We start from the raw sequence: 23,057 nt of genomic DNA on the forward strand, positions 1-23,057 counted from the left end.
GAAGTTGGCGTTGCTCATGGCGTTGCTCCGCCTTTCGGGCCAGCTCTCCTCTCTTGTTTACATTTCTCGCGAAACCACGCTGCGCTGCGCGGAACCGGGCAGCTCGGACGCGCCCGCTCCGCAAGAATACTAAACAATATCATGTAATCGCGATGTCTCAATGCATCACCGTTGCCGAAGTCATGTTGAAAAAAGTTCATAATGAACTTCGCAAATTGGGCCGTGGGTGGAATCGGCTGCTTTTACTGGCTTCTATGAAAATAAACATGCTTTATCAGGCCAGCCAAATGAGCTATTCTCAACAACCGCGGGTACCGGCCACTGCCCAGTTCTTGCGCGATTTTAAAAAAGGTCACCTTTATCGCTGCCTTCTACTTCCTTTTCTCTGCTTGGACTTCCTGGGGCTCTCAGATGCTCTTGCGAGCTAGACGCCTGGCGATACAAAAAACATTTACACATTCTCACTGCACTGCAAGAACGCACTGGAGACACGTACCACACGCCGACCCATTAGCGATCCATTTGTAGTTTATGAGCACAAACACATTCTCGCTTGAGTAATCGCCATGCTTTAGTGAACAAAGTTCGGGTGGCGTGCATCACTGCGACAGCGCGCCGGCGCGGAGGCCGTATGTAATTTCTGACTCTGCGTTTAGATTAATTGACTGCGGCCTGAGGTGCCTTCTTACCATGGTAAGTGAAGCATCACGTAACCAAAGTTTTGCGATAGCCGGCGCACGGTGCAGAACCGTACGCGCGTAGAACCGGCCTACGTGCGACCATGGAAGAGCCGTTTGATGTGTTCGCAGGCGTACGTTCTGTGAAGCCTTGCTAACAATTGCAGCGCATCCGCTAATCTTCACTTCCCTGCGCTTCTCGCGCGCGCAGATAAGATACGCCTGCCGTAGGGAGGATTCGTTCCTTAATTCAAAGCAGCCGCTTCTTTCCCATTTTCCAGGATGCAGCGTCGGCTGGCAGGCGGACGGTGCCGAGGGCAGCAAAATGCGCATGTTCTGCGTAACGCTTTATCAGCACGTCTAATTAGGTTTACAGCTGTGCAGGTGTGCATGAACCTTGAACGCGCTCTGCTTAAAAGACTTCGTGCTGTCGCGAGTACTGCGAGGAACAAGCAACAGTTAAGCACCATGTATTTTAATATGCACAAAAGCAAGTTGCTACCGAACACGAACTACGCATTCATAACGCACGTCTACGTGCCGCGAATTCACCATATGCGCTGTCAAAAGCAGGAATCACTGACCTGCAAGGCGTTCATTGTTCAGATTCTGAAACGCATCGGTTTCAGCCTGTGATAGAACGTCAGCATGATTCCGCCAAAGAAGGCAATATTTCCCGCGGATATTCCTTCGTCCGTTGGCATTGCCATGGCGCGGTACATTGCGTACAGCGTTGCACGCGCGTTCATTTCACGAACTTTAGTTCCTCATGTCCCACCTGGCCACAGCAAAATCCGGAAGAGCACGGTCCAGCTAACGCAGCGCAACAAAACACGGAGACCAACGCGAACCTGCCCGCACGGCGCCTTTGCCATGGTACGAAATTGACGGAGCAACACGTGTGAGCGCACAGAACCAAAACAAAGCCGCCATTATGGCCCGAAAGGCGTGACCGCCACGGCAAAGAAATAAAAAGTCAGCAAAAAAGAGGAGAATCTATTACGTCATTTCCTCCACACTTTTCTCCTAGCGTGCGGAGGTGGTAGGGCCTCTTCTCAGTTCCTTCCTCCATGATTTTTTCGCCTTCTATGGCCATTTCTTGAACTTGAGAGTGGGCAGGGCCCCGCCAAGCTCGCACTGACTAGGCGAGCGCGGCACTCCTCTTAGCAAAACCCCTTAAACTTCGTAAAGTAGCGACACTCTCCTCTCTCGCCTTCACTCCTCCTCGTTACTTCTCTCTTTCACGCTCCATTCTCGACCGTGGCGCCGCCTACACTGATCGAGCCTAGCAACGGCGCCAACATGCGCTCCTCGCCACTCCGTAGGGGCTTCTCGAGCAAAAATGGCGCTGATGCACGGCGCGAGGGCCCACGTGATGCTATTAGGCCAATAGCGATGCGGCGTCGGAATCGGCCAGAGTGCGCGAGGATAAGGCGGAATTTTTCAAAGCGTAGCAGTACTTTAGGAAGTTTAAGGGGTTTTACTCTTGGCCAGGCGCTCGGCGAGTCACGTGGTGAGGCGGCCACCAGCGCACGCGGCGGCGCCGGAGCTCAGCGCGGCGATACACGTGCGGCGTTGCCAAGGCTACGGCGCTGGTGTAGTCAACTGAAGGTCAAATTCGCGGCGACGGCGAAACTCGGCTCGACGAGGTTAGTAAAGCTTTCGCTTTAAAACCATTCTCCCCAAGGGGCCAACACGCCTTCCAGCTTGAAGCGCAGGAAAAAAGGGGAACGCAAAGAACAAGGAGATATAAAAAAGTGTATAGATGAAGGCACACGACAACATATCTCACAGTGATCCGCTGAGCGCGAGCACTAAAGACGAGAGAGTAGTTCTGTGATTTATATGCATTCTAGCAAATATTTTTATGCCTCATATCGAGTTGAAGCACGATCTTTTGGCAACAAAATAATGTTAAGCACAGTTCGAGGAATATTAAATTAAATAATAAATATTCAGTGCTGAGCTTTTTTTTAAGGGAAGCATTATTGCGCTCATGGAAGATTGCTGCTGTCGTGTACATTGGCTGGTCCCGGGTATAGTGCAAACCAGTAAGAAACAGTGCAAAGCGAGGAGGACTGGGATGTTAGGTGATCTACCGTATTTTCGCGATTCTAAGCACCCCCCGATTCTAAGCCCCCCCCCCCCCCTCAATTTTCGCGAAAAACTTGGGAAAAAACTTTGCATGCGAATCTAAGCACCCCCCTATTTGTTAGGAAGAACGCGTAGCCAAGGCCGCCAAACGCGCTTGCTCACTCTTGAATTATTGCTCGGCGGACCTGCAGGCACGCGTTCGATGTCTCTGTTGGACGCGTATCGCGCCATCTTACCCAGGAGGTAAAGACAAAGCTTCGGAACATCAATAGCGACTTGGTTGTGATTCCGGGTGGCATAATGCCAGTGCTGCAGCCCCTCGACGTTTCAGTCAACAAGCCCTTCAAAGCCAATCTCCGACAGGAGTACGAGGAGTGGGTGCGAAACCCCTACCGAAAGAAGACGACGAGGGGAAAGCAGCGGAAAGCGTCCCCATAAACCATCGCAAAGTGGATTTCGGATGCGTGGAAGAGAATCCAAGTGGGCGTTGTGGTCAAATCATTTAAGAAGTGCTCGATCTGAAACAACTTCGACACAACGGAAGACGACCTGCTGTGGAATACCGAGAGCAGCGGTTCAAGCGGTGCGACGAACTCGAGTGGCAGTGATAGTAACTGAGCATCCTACACAAGCGATGGGTTCACTGTCTGCACCGATTCTTCTTTTGAATGTTTGCAAAATAAAATGTTATTTCTCGCACCCGTCTCGTCGTGATGTCGCAGCGAAAAGAGGGAGGTGGGGGGGACGTTCTAGAATTTTCGAATCTAAGCACCCCCCTGACTTTGGGCATCGCAATCGTGAAAAAAGGGGGTGCTTAGAATCGAGTAAATACGGTACGTAGGCACTGACATAAGTTTCAAGATAAAACGCCCTCGTGGTCACATCGCCGGCATTATTCCTTCTCCGTCATTCCGTCGCCTTCATTGCCATCATAGACATTGGCTTGTTCCTCATTCCTTCATTACCACGCCGTTGTCATAGTATCATTATTATTCTGTCATTGCCAGTGCATGGTCGTCACTCTCGTTGTCCTTGCTTCAATGTTGATCAAGCGTCGATATTCTATCGTTGCCATGCCTTTGTCATTATGCCATTGTGGTCACTTCGTTGCCTCAATTCTGTCATCGTCGTTCTTTTGTAGCCGTACTGTCGTCAGCATTGCGTTGTCGTCACTCCATCCTAAGTATACCTTCGTCATTATGCTTTCGTCATTTAGTGGTCGTCACGTCCCCTTTATCAGGCGATTGTCGTCATTCTTATCATGTGTCGACTTATCATACCTACGTCACCACGTCGTCGTAATTATGCCATCATTATCATGAAGTCGACGTCACTGTGTCGAGGTCAATCCCAAGTCATCATGCTGCTATTGCCGTTGTATAACCACGATACAGTCATTGGCATGTTTTCATGGTCCCACCATCGTGTGCGGATATTCCGTCCGAAAGACCAGCGCACCGGTAAGAATACACACATGAATGCAGGTAACTATTCACGCCTCGTTGATTGCCAGGAACATGCACTTAACCTTTCACACTGGTCGTCGACAAGCCAGAATGCAGCCGCTCGTGAAGAATTATGACAACCATTCCAACGTCTTGTACGTAACCGCGGCCACCGCATCGAGAAGCACTGCAGTCGTCACCAGCATATTGGACAATTACGGGAACGAAGTAAATGCGTCCTCGGTTTCCGGGGTGAGCGCTGTGGAGGCAAATGAACAGCGATAGCGTTAGCCATTTACGACGAGACCGCACTGGGGGCGCGTAATAGTGCTCATGAACTCTCAGACGCACGCAGAACTTTTGTCGGCATCGTGTAGGCTCCGTGGCATGAGCCCGCGCGAGGCAATCTGTCGGTACACGCCTGCTCCCGAGCGCATGCACATCAGGAGGCACGAGTGGGACGCGGCCAGCAGTTCCACCCCGAAGCTGCAGCAATAGTCTTTGCGCACATCCTACAACACTGTCGCCTGTCACAAAGAACAGTACTACCACCGCATAATGGCTCACACGTAAGAGGAAGCCGTATATAGCGCCGTTGCAAGTACAAACATTTCCACACGATGATTCTGTACCACGCCATAAACCCTGAGCTGTATCCTTAGGAATGTCGACACTGTGTTGAATACGCAATGCTCTACCGCACGGTATGGGCGGTAGAGCATTACTCCCATGCGCAATCAATGGGAGTAATCCGACTCGACGGACCCACTGCAAGCGGAGGTTCTGCCTATGCTCGCTTGGCTCGTGTGCTGTTCTGTACAAAGTTTCTTCTCCATCTATTGCCATATCTTCATGGTCGTTCAATCGACGCCATTCCAGTGTCGTCATCTATAATCGTCATGGCGTAGTCGCTGCACTGTGATCTCCATACTGTCGTCGTAATATCATCGCCATTCCGTCGTCGTCATGATCATGGTCTACATGGTGTAGTACCATATATTTGCATTGTGTGCAGCATTTCCTAGCGAAATTGCCTCCAATTTCGTCACGTGCTGTTTAATTACAAGTGCTCGCTAAGATTACCAGCCTTTCTTGCAAACACCAATGGTACCTTTCCGCTCGAAATCTTTTGCTTTTCTTCTCCCCTGTGCAGAACATAAAAGGGTACTTACCCTCGTTAACCTCCCCCCAATTGTTTTTGTTTCTCTCTCCTCTAAATCAATTACCGCAGCGCGTGGGATCCACAGATATAACATTTTTTGCCGTTTCTCGCAGTCTGTGCAAGTTCACGGGGCAACCAACATGTACTCCATATTAGCCAACAGCCTGGCGTTCACAATGCTCGCCAAACTTCGCGGAGGTAGGTATGCAACTGTATCTCCTTAATGCGGTAAATGAACGTTCTGAAGATGTCAGCTAAGCTCGAACCTAAGTATAAATGCTGCAGCAGCTTTTGTATGACTGAACTCCCCCTTTATTCACTTTGTCAGAACTTTAAATGTGTTTTTAAAACGCATTTATCAACCACATGGAAAACTTTTTCTCTCCACAACATACGTGTGAAATATACCCTCCGATGTTACGTGATGCAATCTGTACAAATCATGGGCTTTTCGGGATAAAAAAGGGGAAATACACTTAAAGCAATTTTTTCGCAGAAGTGAACAAAGAAGTACATCCACCAAGAGAAAATGCCTTCGCCTTGCGAAAATACTTTTCTGCACTTGGCCCTAAGTTGTAACCATCACTGCCCATGGCCGCACTACCATTACACGAGTGTCATTCCAAGCTTCCACCTACATACGTGATGGCTCCCACGCTTTTGCACGCTAGCTTGTGCGCCCAGCAGTGTGTGCACGCACGGAATAGCCATGTTCAAGCAAATGCGAATTGTTTCTCTAAGGAAGAGCTTGGTCGTATGACTGGAGTTGTCAATAGTCATGCCAAAGGATGCGTTGCCGTGTTGCTGCTTAGCACAGTCATTGACTCGGAGTCCGTAATATTTTTGTTTCTATGGGAAGCCGCGAGCTTCGCAGCCCACGCAGCCACAGGATGCCATCTCATGTAAGGGGCCAATATTGTCCCGCAGCTGTGTAGGTGCGCCGGTGGCAAGGACCACTGTACTTTCCTTTGCAGCTTACATGCTTCTAACCGGACAGTCCCACATCACCATCTTCTTCATCCCCACTCCTGCGTTTCTGAACACACACTCTTATGGTTATGCGCAGAATGGACAGACGCAGTGCTTTCTGACTTTGGATCTCTCATGACCTCTGCTGGTGACGTGTGGAGCGCCGAGGTGCCTTGCGCACTACAGGTGAGGGGTACCTTTTATGCTGTCTTTTCACAATTGCCTAGATAAGCGCGCTAAACGAGGCTACTCTGCAGTGAGAAAAATGAAATTAGTTGGTATGATGAAATTGGAAAATTTGCAGGCATAACTTCGGAACAGGCTAGCGCAAGACAGATAATTAGAGGTATCTGGCGGACGCATTCGTCTTGCAATTGAGATAAATGTAGGACAATGGTGACGATTACGGCGATGATGCTAAATCGCTGAAGCATTATTGCGAATAGCATGAACGGACAAGGAAAAGTGTAGAACACAGGACGAGCACTAACTAACAGCGGATTTTTCTTTATTATTTAGAAAGTTGTTCTTCAGTGGCCGCCCTGTGCTTTAGAGCCTTCCTTGCCTGTTGGCGTTTTTATCAATAATGAAAGTTAATATAATTTAGCAAGCTCACGAACTCGCTCAGTTTGCCATTTTAAGGATGCAAATGTTAATGACGAAAATTGCTGTTATTATTATTATTATTATTATTATTATTATTATTATTATATTATTATTATTATTATTATTATTATTACGACATAAAGGAGCATACTTGTTCTTGTTCTCACACGCATCTTCAATAGTTACCAAAAGTCTAGCGCGTTCCCTGCTGCTTGGGTGGTATCACATGTAGTGTCCCTATATAAGTTGGTTGCAGAGAAGTGCAACTACTAACTACGGGTCATATCTATCCTCTGAGCGGCGTCTGAAGTGTTTGAATCTATACTGCATTCCTTGCTTTCTATTAGTGTTAATGACATATTAGTAGATGAGCAGCACGGCTTTGCATGAAGGCGCTCCAATACAGCTAACTTGGTTACATATATTGCTCCATCTTCTAATGTAGTGCTTAGTAGGGGCCAATTGGGTGCTGATTATTTTGACCTAAGTAAAAGCTTGAAATAATTTGCCATGAGCTCCTCATTAAAGACCTTACGCAAGTGGGAATACCATCTTCAATCACTGCGTAGGATCTAATTACCTAAGCAATAGATCACTCATCGTAAGCATTAACGGCCACAGCATTATTGGGTATGAAGTTAATAGAAGAGTTCTTCAAGGATCTGTTCTGGCCCTCTTCTATTCATACTTTTTGTAAATGTAATTTAGCTAGGAATTTAGCACTCTTCATTTCTTCTATATGCTGATGACGTCAAGTTATTTCAGAGTGTCAGCAGTGTTCACAATTGGAGTGACCTCCGAAAAGACATTTTTTTTCACCCAAGCGGGTGCAGAGAGAATGAGTTACTCTTATGTGTTTCCAAAAATACCGCATAATGTTATGCGCGGAAAACACACTTTGTGTATTTTATACACCACCCAGGATGTTCCATTGCACAGGGTGGATAAAATGAAAGATTTTGTGTGTGCTTTGACGAAACTTGACGTTCCTCTTCATACGCTAAATATGTGAGATTGCGCGCGCTTTGTGGTCATGGAACTAGTTGTACATTGCATGACACCTACCCACTTTTGCATTCGTTAAATTTTATTCTACCGAGTATTTTCCCCTACTAGAGTGGGCCTCTATAGTTTGGGGTGGAACGGGCAAATGAATTTTGGGCCTCAGTAGATGCGACCAGAATAAATTGATATCAATTTTCATGCAGCGCTTTTACGGTTATGGCGACCATAGTTCAGCCCTCTCAAATATACCGGGACTCGCACCTCTACAATCAACACGTCTGAAATCATATCTTTGTTTCCTCCATATTATGGTAGCACCCTTCCCCACAGCTTCTTGATCATCTGGGAGGAAGAAAAAGTGACCGTAGCGAGCAGCTTCAGCTTCGCGCTCTGTGCATTTTCTTTTTTATTTTCTGTGACTTCTGCAATTAGTGACAAGAAAATTGGGGCACGTCGTCCTCTGCAATAGCGGACCCAAACCCCATCCATCAATTGGGTCCTGAACAGCCAGTTCGTTATGCCGCCGACATGAGTCGGCGGCACACTTGCCTTAAGCATCGTCTCGATTGCGTCATCTCATGGCTCCTTCACTGAAGATATGCGCTCGGACAGCGATTTTACCTTGTTGTCGAGCTGACGTCTGAAGAGAAAGATAAGAAGGATATTGCCAACCAGTCGTCAGGTGACGGAAAAGGCAAGTGGCAAGCAGTCATACACTATTGCATACGTACCATCAACGATAACAGACAACCTCAACTCAATAAATAGACAGAGCCTGTCGGAATATTTGGAACGAAATGCCGATGGTCAAGTTGAAGAAATACGTATAAACGTTCGAAATAACATCGTCTCGGTGGAAGTGTATACACCGACAATAGTGGAAACACTGAAAAACATCATTCAGTTTGGAAGCATCACTGTTCCCGCATTCCCAACATACGGCAAGGAAGCGACGACCAGCGTCATCTACGACCTAGACATCCATATTGTAGACACTGATCTCGCGAAACTAGTATCATTATCAGCTCCTGTGCTCAGCTTTCACCGTTTTGGACGATCGCGATGTGTGAAACTATTGTTCCAGTTGGAAACTTTGCCAACACACATCAAGGTTGGATATGTGAGGCATTCAGTACGTCCTTACGTGCCAAGGCTTCTACAATGTCACAAGTGCATGGAACTTGAGCATGTCGGTGCAGTTTGCAAGGGTGCATTAACATGCAAACGATGTGGTGGACCTCATAGAGACAGCAATCGCAACGTTGCTGAAAAGTGTCCAAATTGCTGTGGTGCCCACGACGCAACGTCGAACGTGTGCCTAAAGATCAGGAATGAAGTGGGTATACTGTAGAACATGGTTCGACGTCATTTCACACACAGGGTAGTGGCAAGGGCCATTCGCCACCCTAGGCACCGTCACGACACCGACGTCGATGGGACCGCAGCCCTCCTAGCGTAGAAGGATCGACGGCTCAAGTGCACCTTCCACCCTCTCCTCGTCGGAGGAATAAGAAACACGTGCCTCAAAGCCTTTGTATTCTACGAAAGTGAAAGGCGACTCGTCATCGGCCCCAAACACATTGGAGACGCAGTGGCCCTCGTTACCATCAAGGCGTGCGGCCACACCCTTACGCACCGCTCCTACACGTACTGCAGAGAATGAAAATACGGATGATATTGACGTCAAGGGTATGTTGAAAAATTGATGGGCTCCATGTGCAGGATTTTTTCCGGCCTAAATACCACGACTGCCAAGGGCATGATGAGGGCATGATGGACACAGTTCTGTGCGGCCTTAAGTGGCACATCTGCTTGCGCTATCTTGACAATGTTGTCCTTTTTGCTCCTGACTTCACACGCACCTTCACCTGTTCCATTGTGTTTAGAGGTGTTTAACAAGCGGTGGCCTACAACTGGACCTGAAAAAGTGACAAATTGCAGCTCGGCAGCTGGCAGTCCTAGGTTACGTCATGTCTAAGAATGGAATCCCCGATCCAGCCAAACTTCGGGTCGTCGCCAAGTTCCCTCAGGCAGCATCCGTCAAAGAAATGCGCAGTTTCATAGGTCTGTGCTCTTACTCTAAACACTTCACTCGCAATTTCGCCGCCATCGTATCTTCCCTGACGAAGCTACTCAGAAGCAATGGACCCATCCGTTCGTTGTCGTCTGAATGCGACGAGGCCTTCAAGAAGCTATTTCATTTGCTAACGCCTCTGTCAATTTTGCGCCATTAAGACCCGACAACCCCTACAGAGGTGCACACTGATGCCAGTGGTGTTGGCCTCGGTGCTCATCTTGCCCAGTGCAAACAAGAGTTTCCCGAATATGTCGTGGCTTATGGAACTCGTACGCTTAGAAAAGCTGAGACAAATTACACTATGACAAAAAAAGAATGCCTGGTCATCTAGGCTGTTACTAAATTGCGGCCTTATTTGCATTGCGGTCCATTTGATATAGTCATGGAACACCATGCACTATGTTTGTTGTGGTCCTTGAACTGTGCCTCAGGCCGTGTTGCCCGATGGACACTTTGACTGCAGGACTACGATCGCCGCGTGCTCTATTGCAGCGGATGCCAGGATTGTGATGCCGACGCCCTCTCACGCTCTCCCTTGTCGGACGACAATGTCTGCTGCGCTCTATCCCACTTTACCGTTTCTTCACTTGACCTTACCGCCATCACGTCTGAAGAGCTCAAGGACCATTGGATTACCTCTCTTATAGACGTGCTTTCTGCTTTATGAGCAGCACCAACCACTCGGATGCTGCGTCTTTAATCTCACCATTTCGCCATTCGCGACAACCTGCTTCACCGACGCCATTATAACCCCGACGAGCGCCTATGGTTAGTGATAGCACCTCGCAGTCTCCGTTCCGACATATGCGCGGCTTTCCACGCTGATCGACAGTGTGGACAGTAGGGAGCTTTCGAAACTTATCAGCCCCTTCGACAGTCGTACTACTGGCGAGGTATGTACAGTTACGTTTAGAAGGCCGTTCACTCTTGCCCCGAAAATCAGCGCCGAAAATCTTCACTCGTCCTCTCGCCAGCAGTTCTGCAACCTGCACCTTGCCCTACCCGGCCGTTTGACCACGTCGACATCGATTTGTATAGGCCCCTTCCCCTGACATTGGCCGCAAACCGTTCCGCCATTGTGGCACTAGACCACCTTCACGCGATACGCCGAAACCGACGCTCTTCCGGCAGCTACAGCACTCGATCTTACCTCTTTCCTGCTCCGTCGATTCGTCCTACGTCAGGGGCCATCTCAAGAACTGCTCAGTGATCGTGGACGTGTGTTCCTGTCCGCAAGATATGGGTATTTACCTCAAATGGCCAAGAGTGTCAGAATAGCATTCGCGGTGACATCATTTTTCTACCCACCTTCCTTCTTTGAACGCTTCTGTGGCTCTTGGCCCCTTTCGCTGCGCCTGGTCTCTCTTCAAAACCACTGCCCAAGTATGAAAGGCCCTACCGTATCATCCAACGCGCCTCCCCCGTAGACCTCGTGATCGAATGCATTCAACCATCTTGGGACATGCACCGTTGTGGACACGACAGTGTCAACGCCAAGCGCCTCAAGCCGAACTATGATCCACTCATATTCAGGAGCTATTAGGTCACTGGACGGCTACCTATTCCTTCCCATGGGTAATTGTAGCGAAGGGGAATACTATAGTGGGCCATCCTCTCCAGCGATTTCTAGTGCGTCAACCTCTCCTGTGTATTGCTCGGGGGACACCGCTCATGCCGAGAGTCCGTGCCCTGCTCTAACGGTCAGCTCAAATGCTGGTAACTAATAAACACTTACATAATAAACATTTGATTGATTTACCGATATATTTATTCATGCATGTTATTATAATAGGTTAGACTTCCGCTGTTTTGAAGCCCTGTGCAGCCCGCGGCTGCCGAGTGGGTTGAGCTTAGTCAGTGAATGAGATATCAATATTGTGTCAACCTTCTCAAATTAGGGCGGAGTTCGTCACACCTGGTGAGTATGCGCTATTATGTGTCCTTTATTTCTTGTGTGGTGATTAGTAAATATGACCAATACATCAGTCTTTACATTATGGAAGTAGGCAGCCCGGAACTCACTGAGGACTTGCAGTGGTTTTGTATTTACGGCCCGTTTTGTTTGATGACCAGAGCTACAATTCTGAACAGTGGCTATGCCGTGTTTTACAGACTAGCCTATGAACGGCATATTTTTTAAGTGACGAGTTTCTGTTCAAGATGGGCTATTAATATTTTCGGAGCGTTCGGAAGTTTTTGTTACACAAGCTGCCAGATCTTTCGGCTTTTACATGACATCTGCATATCAGAGTAATCAAACATTTTATGTCTTGCTCCATTTTGTTACCCAGAAAATGGCGGCGGAAATTAGCAGACACCCAGAGGCCGGAAACTTCAAGAGAATGGACCCGGAGGTAATTATTTACAATCTCTCATAAAACTCGCATTTTTGTTTAAGAGTTCTGGGCTTTTTCCTGCGAAAACCACGACATGATTGCGAGGCACACGGTGGTGGCGGACTGCGGGTTAATTTCAACCACCTTTTTTATTTTCCCCCATCATTTTTTTTAATTTCCCGCATCCAAATGCTGCCGCCAAGACCATTGAGTAGGTGCCACCAGCACAGTTTTGTTGGAACACCACTTTATCTGTTTGCACATACGCTGCTGAGAGACAGACAGATCTTCCTACATTCATGACACCTATCTCTTAGGTTGCATAAACACTGAATCACAAAATTGTCAGCAAACAAGGTAGGTACGTTCATAGAAATAGCACAGGACCATGTTCTCTCTGCGTAAACAAGGGAGAGGGCTCTTTCCAAAGCGAATGTGTGAGAACGAAATTCATGGGTCCTTCCACTCTGCGAAGAAGGACGACCAGTGAAGCTGTTATGTGTTCTTTTGAAATTATATATATATATATATATATATATATATATATATATATATATATATAGTAGCGCCGGAAGAAGTAAGGAAAGCCTTGGGAGCTACGCAAAGGGGGAAGGCAGCTGGGGAGGATCAGGTAACAGCAGATTTGTTGAAGGACGGTGGGCAGATTGTTCTAGAAAAACTGGCCACCCTGTATACACAATGCCTCATGACCTCAAGCGTACCGGAATCTTGGAAGAACGCTAACATAATCCTAATCCATAAGAAAGGGGACGCCAAAGACTTGAAAAACTATAGACCGATCAGCTTACTGTCCATTGCCTACAAAGTATTTACTAAGGTAATTGCAAATAGAATCAGGAACAACTTAGACTTCCGTCAACCAAAGGACCAGGCAGGATTCCGTAAAGGCTACTCAACAATAGATCATATTCACACTATCAATCAGGTGATAGAAATATGTGCGGAATATAACCAACCATTATATATAGCTTTCATTGATTATGAGAAAGCGTTTGATTCAGTCGAAACCTCAGCAGTCATGGAGGCATTGCGGAATCAGGGTGTAGACGAGCCGTACGTAAAAATACTGAAAGATATCTATAGCGGCTCCACAGCCACTGTAGTCCTCCATAAAGAAAGCAACAAAATCCCCATAAAGAAAGGCGTCAGGCAGGGAGATACGATCTCTCCAATGCTATTCACAGCATGTTTACAGGAGGTATTCAGAGACCTGGATTGGGAAGAATTGGGGATAAGAGTAAATGGAGAATACCTTAGTAACTTGCGCTTCGCTGATGATATTGCCTTGCTTAGTTACTCAGGGGACCAACTGTAGTGCATGCTCACTGACCTGGAGAGGCAGAGCAGAAGGGTGGGACTAAAAATTAATCTGCAGAAAACTAAAGTAATGTTTAACAGTCTCGGAAGACAACAGCAGTTTATGATAGGTAGCGAGGCACTGGAAGTGGTAAGGGAATACACCTACTTAGGACAGGTAGTGACGGCTGATCCGGATCATGAGAGTGAAATAATCAGAAGAATAAGAATGGGCTGGGGTGCGTTTGGCAGGCATTCTGAGATCATGAACAGCAGGTTGCCATTATCCCTCAAGAGAAAAGTTTATAACAGCTGTGTCTTACCCATACTCACGTACGGGGCAGAAACCTTACGAAAAGGGTTCTACTTAAATTGAGGATGACGCAACGAGCTATGGATAGAAGAATGATAGGTGTAACATTAAGGGATAAGAAAAGAGCAGATTGGGTGAGGGAACAAGCGCGCGTTAATGACATCTTAGTTGAAATCAAGAAAAAGAAATGGGCATGGGCAGGACATGTAATGAGGAGGGAAGATAACCGATGGTCATTAAGGGTTACGGACTGGATTCCGAGGGAAGGGAAGCGTAGCAGGGGGCGACAGAAAGTTAGGTGGGCAGATAAGATTAGGAAGTTTGGAGGGTCAACATGGCCACAATTAGTACATGACCGGGGCAGTTGGAGAAGTATGGGAGAGGCCTTTGCCCTGCAGTGGGCGTAACCAGGCTGATGATATATATATATATATATATATATATATATATATATATATATATATATATATATATATATATATATATATATATATATTGAAATGGGGTTTATTGCAGCTCGTTCGAGGGATCGCAGGCAGCTCTAGATCACGAGTCCTAGCGCTTCGCATCAACAACCCAAGCTCGTGTCTCGCGCCGCAGCGGTGGCAGTCCGCACAGTGCCACATGCATATTACCCACTACAATATATATATATATATATATATATATATATATATATCTATATATATATATGCAATAACGTTTGCGTCTCGCCAGTGCTACTTTGCCGCAGCCGGCGCTTACGTTCCCGGTTGTGTTCGCGTGCGCCCTCATCACGGACGTGCTGCGGATCGTCGTCGGGCAAGGCATTGCTAAGACGGGCCTTAGCGGCGTCGCGCCGCCGGCGCTGACATTCCCGGTGCTGGTTATGCCGCCGTTCTTGACGCGCACGCTGCGGGCCTTTGTCGCTCCGCACACACCACGGGCCAGGCTCGTCGACAGACCCACGATCGGCGCCAGCTTCTTCCCGCCGCCGGCGCGCCCATTCTCGCTGGCCGTTCTAGACGCGCACGTTGCGCCTATTCCGTGCGCACGATACGCGACGCCCCATGGAACCGCTCAAGAACAACTGCCGATCAGGTCGCTAGGCGACACTGACGTCGCTCTATAGGCAAACACACACTGAACGATACATGCGTGCACGGTTATTACGGCCTTGACACGGACACGACGGATGGATGGATGGATGGATGGATGGATGGATGGATGGATGGATGGATGGATGGATGGATGGATGGATGGATGGATGGATGGATGGATGAATGGATGGATGGATGGATGGATGGATGGATGGATGGATGGATGGATGGATGGATGGATGGGTGCTATGAGTGTCCCATTTGGAAAGGGGTGCAGGTACGCACCACGAAGCTCTTGTTATTATAATCCCTAATGTCCTCCCAATGTTAAAAAGAAAGAAAAAAGAAACACGAATTCCCATCAGCAAAGTTTCTGGACCCCTATATGGAACGTTGTTTGTGATCTCCCTACTTCCACCAATCTGGATGCTATAGTGGATGGATGGATGGATGTTATAAGCGTCCCCTTTGGAACGGGGCGATGGGTTGTGCCACCAAGCTCTTGCTTTTATACTACCTTAGGTCCTACCTAGGTTAAACAATAAAAAAGAAAAAAAACACTATGAACTCCCACAACCAAATTTCCTGAACCCCTATTGCGAAGTGGGCCTTTGTACGTCTCCGTTTTTTGTCGTTTCCCTATGTCTCTTCCACCAATACTCTAATCGCCTCTTACTAATCCCTATTGCTGACATGTTTACTTTTCCACTGCTCTCGCTGAACCCAAGGGCTTCAAGGAGGCCAGTGGTGCCTAAATCGACCGCTGGGTAGACGTCTTCACATTCTAATAAAACATGCTCCATCCCTTCCCTAGCTTTCCCGCAGTAAGCCCATGATTCTTCTTCCTTCTTACATCTCGCTTTATAGGTGCGTGTTCTAAGGCATACCGATCTGGCTTCGAAAAGTAATTCGCTTCCATTTCAGTTATCATAATTTTTTTCCTGATTTCGTTCTTTCCTTTTAAGTAGTTACCCATGGCAGGTTTCTTTTTCATTGCCGCCACCCATGATATTATTTCAGCCTCTCTGACTTTCCGCTTGACGTTCTTTGTTGCTGTGTTGTCCACCATGCAGGCCGCATACTTGCTGGTAGGCTTCCTAGTTCTTTTCCTCCACTGTGAATCAATGTTTTTCCGGTACAGATACCTGAACACTCTCCGAGCCGGTTCACTTTCTTCCATATTCCTCAGTCATTCTTCATACACAATTTTACTGCGAGCTTCCCTCACATCAAAACTAGTCCAGCCCTTATCACCCTGCGCAGCTTCATTTGTAGTCTTCCCGTGAAAGCGCAATGCGAGGCGTCCCACTGACCTTTGGTTCCCCTCGAGTCCTGATTGTACCCCTGATTTAAAGCAAACAACCGCATTTCCAAAAGTCAGTCCTGGAACCATTACACCTTTCCACATACCTCACAGCACCTCATACCTATCTTGTCCCCTTAGCGCTCTGTGCTTCATTATGGTTGCATTTCTCTTCCCCTTCACTGTTATTGTTTTTTCCTGTGTTTCCATATATCTATTGCCTTCGTTTATGCATATACGAAGGTATTTAGATACTGTTACCCGAGGTATTTCCTGGCCCTGTATCGCCACTCTCTGTTCACTGTTTTCATTGAATACCATAACAGCTGATTTTCTATCACTAAATTTCCAACCTAAATTCTTGCCTTCCTGTCCACAGATATTAGCCAGATGTTGCAAATCACTTTACTTGTTAGCCAGCAACACAATGTCGTCCACATAAAAGAAACGTGGAAGCCGCTGCTCTACTACTGTACCCGCCTGTTTGTATGAGTGATTAAAGTCGATATTACTTCCTTCTAGCACCCTCTTCCTCCTCACCATGTACATTGTAAATAGCAGTGGGGATAAATGGCCCCCCTGCCTCAGTCCCTTGTTGATATGGACTTTCTCATGGCCCCTTAACCCTTCCAGTTCAACGCAAGGGATATTTTCTAGGTGAATCTATCTCAAAAGCTCTAGACATTCGTCACCTAAGCCTTCCACTTGGTTCCCCTGGTTGCTATAGCGTCACGCTGCCTAGCGGCGGAGAGCGACGCCGCGCTGAGAACGATTGGTCATTAATCATTCGACTTGACACTTGCGACGAGCGCAGTAGGCTGAATAATGTGCCATTCGTCATAGGGTTTGACACTCATGCTAATGAATCCACAAGACTAAACTCTTTTACACCAGCTTAGGAGACGAATTTTTTTGTTTTTCGACGTGACGGTGTGCGCGCACGGACGCAGAAGATCTGCCGAGGTAGCCATACACAGGTTCGCTGTAAAAAGAAGCACGTTCTTTTGCTGGGGACCACACCGGAGATGCGTGTCAGTGTTTGTGCGCGATAGAAGCACGCGGTGTTTTGCGTCATTATGTCTTTCATGACTTCCACTTAGGCCTACAAATATTAAGGCAGTTTTTATTGACTTTTCAAACCTCTTTCTAAATACATCGTTATTGTTTGCCTATAAACCCTGGCCTTCAAGATGCTACACTTGCCCATAAACATGCTTTTGACGCCCGCTTAGATGGCTTCATGTTGATATTGTAATGCGCAGTAATATGCAGTTGTGAGACATTATTGACTGGAAGAATATATCACACTTAGTTCACGTTCGTTCTCTATTTGACCGGTGTCCTAAAACTCACTCTTGCGGTGGATCGCATCACCTTGAGTGGTATTGGTGAGGTGGGAAAGTATTTTATTTTGGTCATACCCTTTGGATTGCACATATTTTAGTGTACTGCATATACGCCCTTCTATACGCCAAATTTTTTGGCCAAATATATGGATTCCACTAATTTCTCATTCAATATATTCGGCTAATTTTTCGGCGCCGTGAGTAGATTGCTCCCCTAACATGTTGGAATGGACAACGGAACCACGACATTCACTCGTCTTACACCCTGATGCTCTTTGTCCCATCAGTAGATCGCCAGTAATGAGGAAGGGTAAGGCGTTCACTTGTATGAATGCAACATTGGCATTCGAAACATTTTCACCGTACAGGCGAGGCTTCGTCATTTTTCAATTTATTCTCCTTGCCTAGCTGCTATGTTGAGCTAGAATGAACGGCTGCGTGAACTTCGTCCGCAATTAAACCTTAGTACGAAGCAACGAGAAGGTGTCACAGGGTGCTCCACAAGAAATCAGTGCTGTGTGCAAAAAGCGAAATAAATTCAGGCTGTTCATTTTTACAGTATAATCTCCAAGCACGAGTTCAGCACAATTTGAACCTGCATAGCTGGAGAAAGCAATTTTACACCATTTTACTGAATGGCCCTCATCGCTTCCGAGTAGAGCATCATTTGCTCTGATGGGGGCGGCGTCCCACAACACTGCATTACTGGTGTGAAGTGTTGCGTGGCAGCACTTTTAGATCTTATCAAAATAGCAAAAGAACTGCACGTGAAGCTGTCCCCGATATATACGTACTAGTTCATGCAGGACTTTACTTACTCGAATATAGTCGACCCCCGCGTATCTTACGCACCGAGAAATAAAATGGTTTGAACGTAGGCAAACCTATATTTTATTTTAATATTAAAAAAAAGATTTGAACATAACACACGTTGACTCACCGTAAGCTCAGCTGCTAAATCTCGCTAGTCGATGCCACAAGCTGTTCCTTGTCACAACTACCACAGAAGTCCTCTTGTCCGATCCTTCGTTCACGGCTCCCCAAGTGGTGTTGTCCTTGGTGCCTCCGAGTGCTTTGGACTTGCATCATTTCTTCAAGCCCATATCGACGTTCTCCACTCACAGATGCCGTGGACGCAATCGTGGAACTTAGCTAGCTACTTTTGCTAGCTTTGTTCAGAAATATAAGTCGAGATTCTTTGGTTTTGGATGGGCCTGTAGGTCAAGTTGGGTAACATTTACGAAAATAAAAGGCGGACTATATTCGAATAAATCCGTTAGATAAAGTTGAATGTTTCGTATAAATAAGAGCGTGACATTTTTAGTGGTTTCAGTGCAGTCAATTATGCTTAGTGAATATTTTTAGTCTGTCTGCAAATGCACTCCTAATATTTTTTTCCCGCTGGTTTCGTCGTCGTTCTGGCGTACTTTGGCCATGCTTGGTCCCTACGCCCCAAACCATCAAAATTCATTAACGTCGTCATTATGCAGGCTGCGCTGAGCTGGCTGCTGGAGAAGGACGCCGGAAAGACATTACGGGAGTTCCTCAGTCGCCACGGCCACCGCTGCATCAATGAGGTAAGGGCGTCTTATTTTCGTTACGAAGTAAGCCAGCACACATTTATATAAGTATAATATGACGCATATGCGAGAGAAAGAAGGGTGAGAGCTGGTTGCTTAGGTGTGAGGATTCGTGGCTAAGGGGTGTGAAAACTGAGTTCACACTATTCAGCAAAAAAGGGATGTAGTGCTATGGCTGGCACACGTGACGCTAAAATTCAAGTGCCACGCATGCACCCTTAAAAGTGCCTTGATTCACTAACAAAACGCAGCTAAGTAGTTCTTGTTCATAGTACTAAACAATGTTTGTATTGGTTGCTTTCGTATTGCTTGGGCGCTTCCACTCGCACCTACAGCATACTGCGCGTTGCGACGATCTTATCGTCCTTGTACATTATACGGCACCCCACGGTGACGGCGACGGCAGATATACGCCTGGAGTGTCCCTATAACTCCTGTCGCAATGAAATGGCAGAGGTGAAGCCACGTGCCCACAACAAATGTGCGATTTCGCCAAGCCAAAGCTCCCGGCTCCGCCGGAAAAAAATAGCTCCCGCGCCGGCGGGACGAGCGTTCGTCGTTAAGCCACCCGATCGCCAATGACGACGACGCTGCGTTGGAATGACCCGGCGGTAAGCACTAATAATCTCGACGAATTCTCTGACGACAGCACTCAGACCTGCTTGAGCGCGTTCGGCGCGGGAGAAGAGCGATCAAAAAAGAGCGCGCGCTCTTTCGGCAAGTCGACGACAACGCTGCTCACGAGAGTGGTCTAGAGCACTCAGAAACGACCAGCCGAACATGCCTAATATTTATATAAATTATATACATATCAATACAAATTTGTGCATTCGTCTTTCTGTTTGCGATCGCGTCATCTACGCCATTGTTACTAATGATGCTGACGTCAGATTCCTTCAAATAGCCCTTAATATTATTGCGCATTCGTGCGACCTCTGGAACGTGGAATCGAACATTTCCAAATGTAAAACAATGACAGTTTCCCGCAACCACACAACTTTCCATTGCTATTCGTGTACTCGCAATACCACTGAAAGCTATTCCGTCCTATGTGTGGAGATTGCTAACTTTTTTCCATGGTCTGATCAGCTTGACAACGTAACATCCACAGCTAGTCGTATGCTCTGTTACATAAAACGAAATTTTTCCCGTGCACGATCTCCAATGAACAAACAATTAAATGCCATTCACGTCCGTCCTGTGTTTGAATACGCTTCATCCGTATGGAACCCCAGCCAGGAAACACTTATAAACGATCTCGAAGCTGTTCAATATTGCTCGGTGCGTTTCATAGTGCCGAAATATCGTCGAATGTCCAGCGCAGCTACCTTAAAAGATAGCTCTAACCTTCTTTCCCTTGCCATGCGCAGAAAATTATCTCACATCTGCTTTTTGCAACAGACCTATTATAACAATCATGTACTGAAATCGCACTGGACACAGCCTACTTACTCAATATCATCTCACCTTAAACATCATTACGAAGGCCATATTCCTTGAGCAAACACGTAGCATTTCTTATTATGCCCAAAACTTGCCCCGACAAGAATCATTTGGCCGCCTCAACCGCTGCTGTAACTAACCCTGACAGATTCCGCGAAGCGTTTAACAGGTCCTTTTGTCGTTTTATGTATTTATTCACTATTTTTGCAGGTTACTTTGATCTAGTATTTTTATTCTCTTGTGTTGGTATGCATGCTTTGCGCAAGGAACTGATGGTACACGCTATTCTACTTCATCTTTTTGTTTTTTGCCGTTCTTGTGATTTTTCTTTTGTGTTAATTGTTCTTGATGAAATTTGTTGGTATTATTTCAGTGCCCCTCCCCTATACAATGCGATAGAGCCGTGAGGGTACAATAAATAAAAACCTAAATAAATTCTATGAGACGCACTGCATAATAAATGTCCTGCATCCTATGCTGGAACACAGTCTTCCGACTCCTCTACACTGCCGATTCGTGACATCTTGCTGTTCCCCAACATTTCATTCAAAGAGCCCGAATGGGGAAAGAGCACCAGTTTGATAGAATTCCGTAATAGTGAGTTATTGTCCCTACCTCGCTCCCCGATTTGTGAGAAGAATTTTCTAAATGAAACTTCGTGGAGTAGAAGCACAGTATTTAATTATTTGGGGAAAAGGTCCTCATTTATTCCTGACTGGTGCTCTTTTGCTCTGGTCAAAAAGAGGCAGCCATTCGTTGCGTGGATCCGTGTGCACGAGCATGACTAAAGCGAAAATATGTAGAATTTCTAGTTTTTAAAGTCAGGTTATTTCGAGCAGACAGTGCCCGACACACAGAATGTATAAGACTACTCAAAATCACCAAACACGAGGAGTTGTAAGGAAGCACCGTCAGGTTAAGTGGTTACATTATAAAGTACATAGCCCAGAAACATGTGGGCTACATGTGGGAAACATGTGGTGCGAATAATGACGTTGTCTAGTCCATTCGAATCCAGCAATCATTTATTTTGCAGGTTGATTCCCTTTACCCAATCCTCCGAAATGAAAGTTGCTATTTTAGTGCATAACATAATATGTCGCAATCACTCATTGTCGTTTAGTATATTTGTGATTCCTACACTTAATACTAGATACGCTACTAACATAAATTTCAATTTACCAGTTACCCGAAACACATACGGTCAAAGACTAATTCAATATCATGGTACAAAAATATGGAGTGCCTTACCAATAGAAGTGAAGAGTGCCAGTAACTTTTTGTTTTCCATAAAAAGATTATATCTCTCAAAAATTAGTTAAGAATGTTGGTCTGTCTTTGTGGTGATATTTTTTCAGTAATACAATTCTATTGTTGCACTAATGTATGTATTCTTTCTCTCTTGTTTCTCATCCTGTACAATTATGTGTAATCAATGCGCATTTGTTCATCACTGTCCTGATCGCCGAAGCACATACGCATGTGTACCACATGGGCCCACACTAGCCTTGGCTATGGGCCCAACAGTTGTTTGCTTATGTTCATGTACAAATTTGTGATGAAATAAATAATGTCTAAATAATGTCTAATGTCTAAAAAAACAATTTCTTCAATTTTTTTTTACAGATCCAGGTGCCTACTTTCGCGTTTGTAGTTACGCTAGCTAGTGTTGCAATCAATGTTCGGTCAGTCTTTCTTAGATTTTAGGCGCAATAACCCGGTAACCATTTGATCACGTCCTTCCGCTGGTTGACCGATTTTCACTTGGCTGTAGAATGCCGAGTTGAATTTCCGATTGTAACCAACGCTGTTTGATGCGCCTGCGTGGAAAACACTATTTTGCTTATCTGTTTTACTTTTTTCAGTTTGATGTTTACTCTACGACATGGGCCATGGACCCAAAACCGTTAGTGAAGAACCTTCAGGTACGTATGCCGCAATGATTAGCGGAAACTAGACATTAACATTGCATGCTCTGAGGCAATGTTGGTTCTTCTCCTTCAAGCTACTTAGTCATATGACATATTGAATAGATGGTACATTTCGCGTGTCGTCTGCTTTGCAATATTGACAATAGCGTGGATTACGACAGAAATTGCATCACTGCTTTGAATTTGGAGTCGCAAAAGTTTCGAAACTCTCTAATAGTATCTTCGACTGGTCGCCTCCATCCCCCGAAGCACACTCGGGCCGATCTGGCGTTCCCTGAGGTCAGAGGTAGAGGACAAGCGCGCGAGCCGAACATGCCACTCACTCTCGGAGGAGGAAATAGCAGACGCGAAACCACGTGACTACTTCCAGCATC

General features: G+C 46.4%; 1 protein-coding gene across 1 annotated transcript in view; it reads left to right on the top strand.

Moving 5' to 3' along the window:
- LOC126524714 (rifampicin phosphotransferase-like) overlaps positions 1-23,057 on the top strand; it is a 197,403-nt gene that overhangs the window by 117,404 nt on the left and 56,942 nt on the right. The window contains exons 27-31 of the mRNA XM_055067252.2: positions 5,492-5,576; positions 6,445-6,533; positions 12,327-12,389; positions 19,220-19,306; positions 22,618-22,677. Of these exons, the coding sequence (XP_054923227.2) occupies positions 5,492-5,576; positions 6,445-6,533; positions 12,327-12,389; positions 19,220-19,306; positions 22,618-22,677 (384 nt within the window). The remainder of the gene's footprint in view (positions 1-5,491; positions 5,577-6,444; positions 6,534-12,326; positions 12,390-19,219; positions 19,307-22,617; positions 22,678-23,057) is intronic.

The sequence above is a fragment of the Dermacentor andersoni genome, chromosome 3, assembly GCF_023375885.2.
Source record: "Dermacentor andersoni chromosome 3, qqDerAnde1_hic_scaffold, whole genome shotgun sequence".
Lineage (NCBI taxonomy): Eukaryota > Metazoa > Arthropoda > Arachnida > Ixodida > Ixodidae > Dermacentor > Dermacentor andersoni.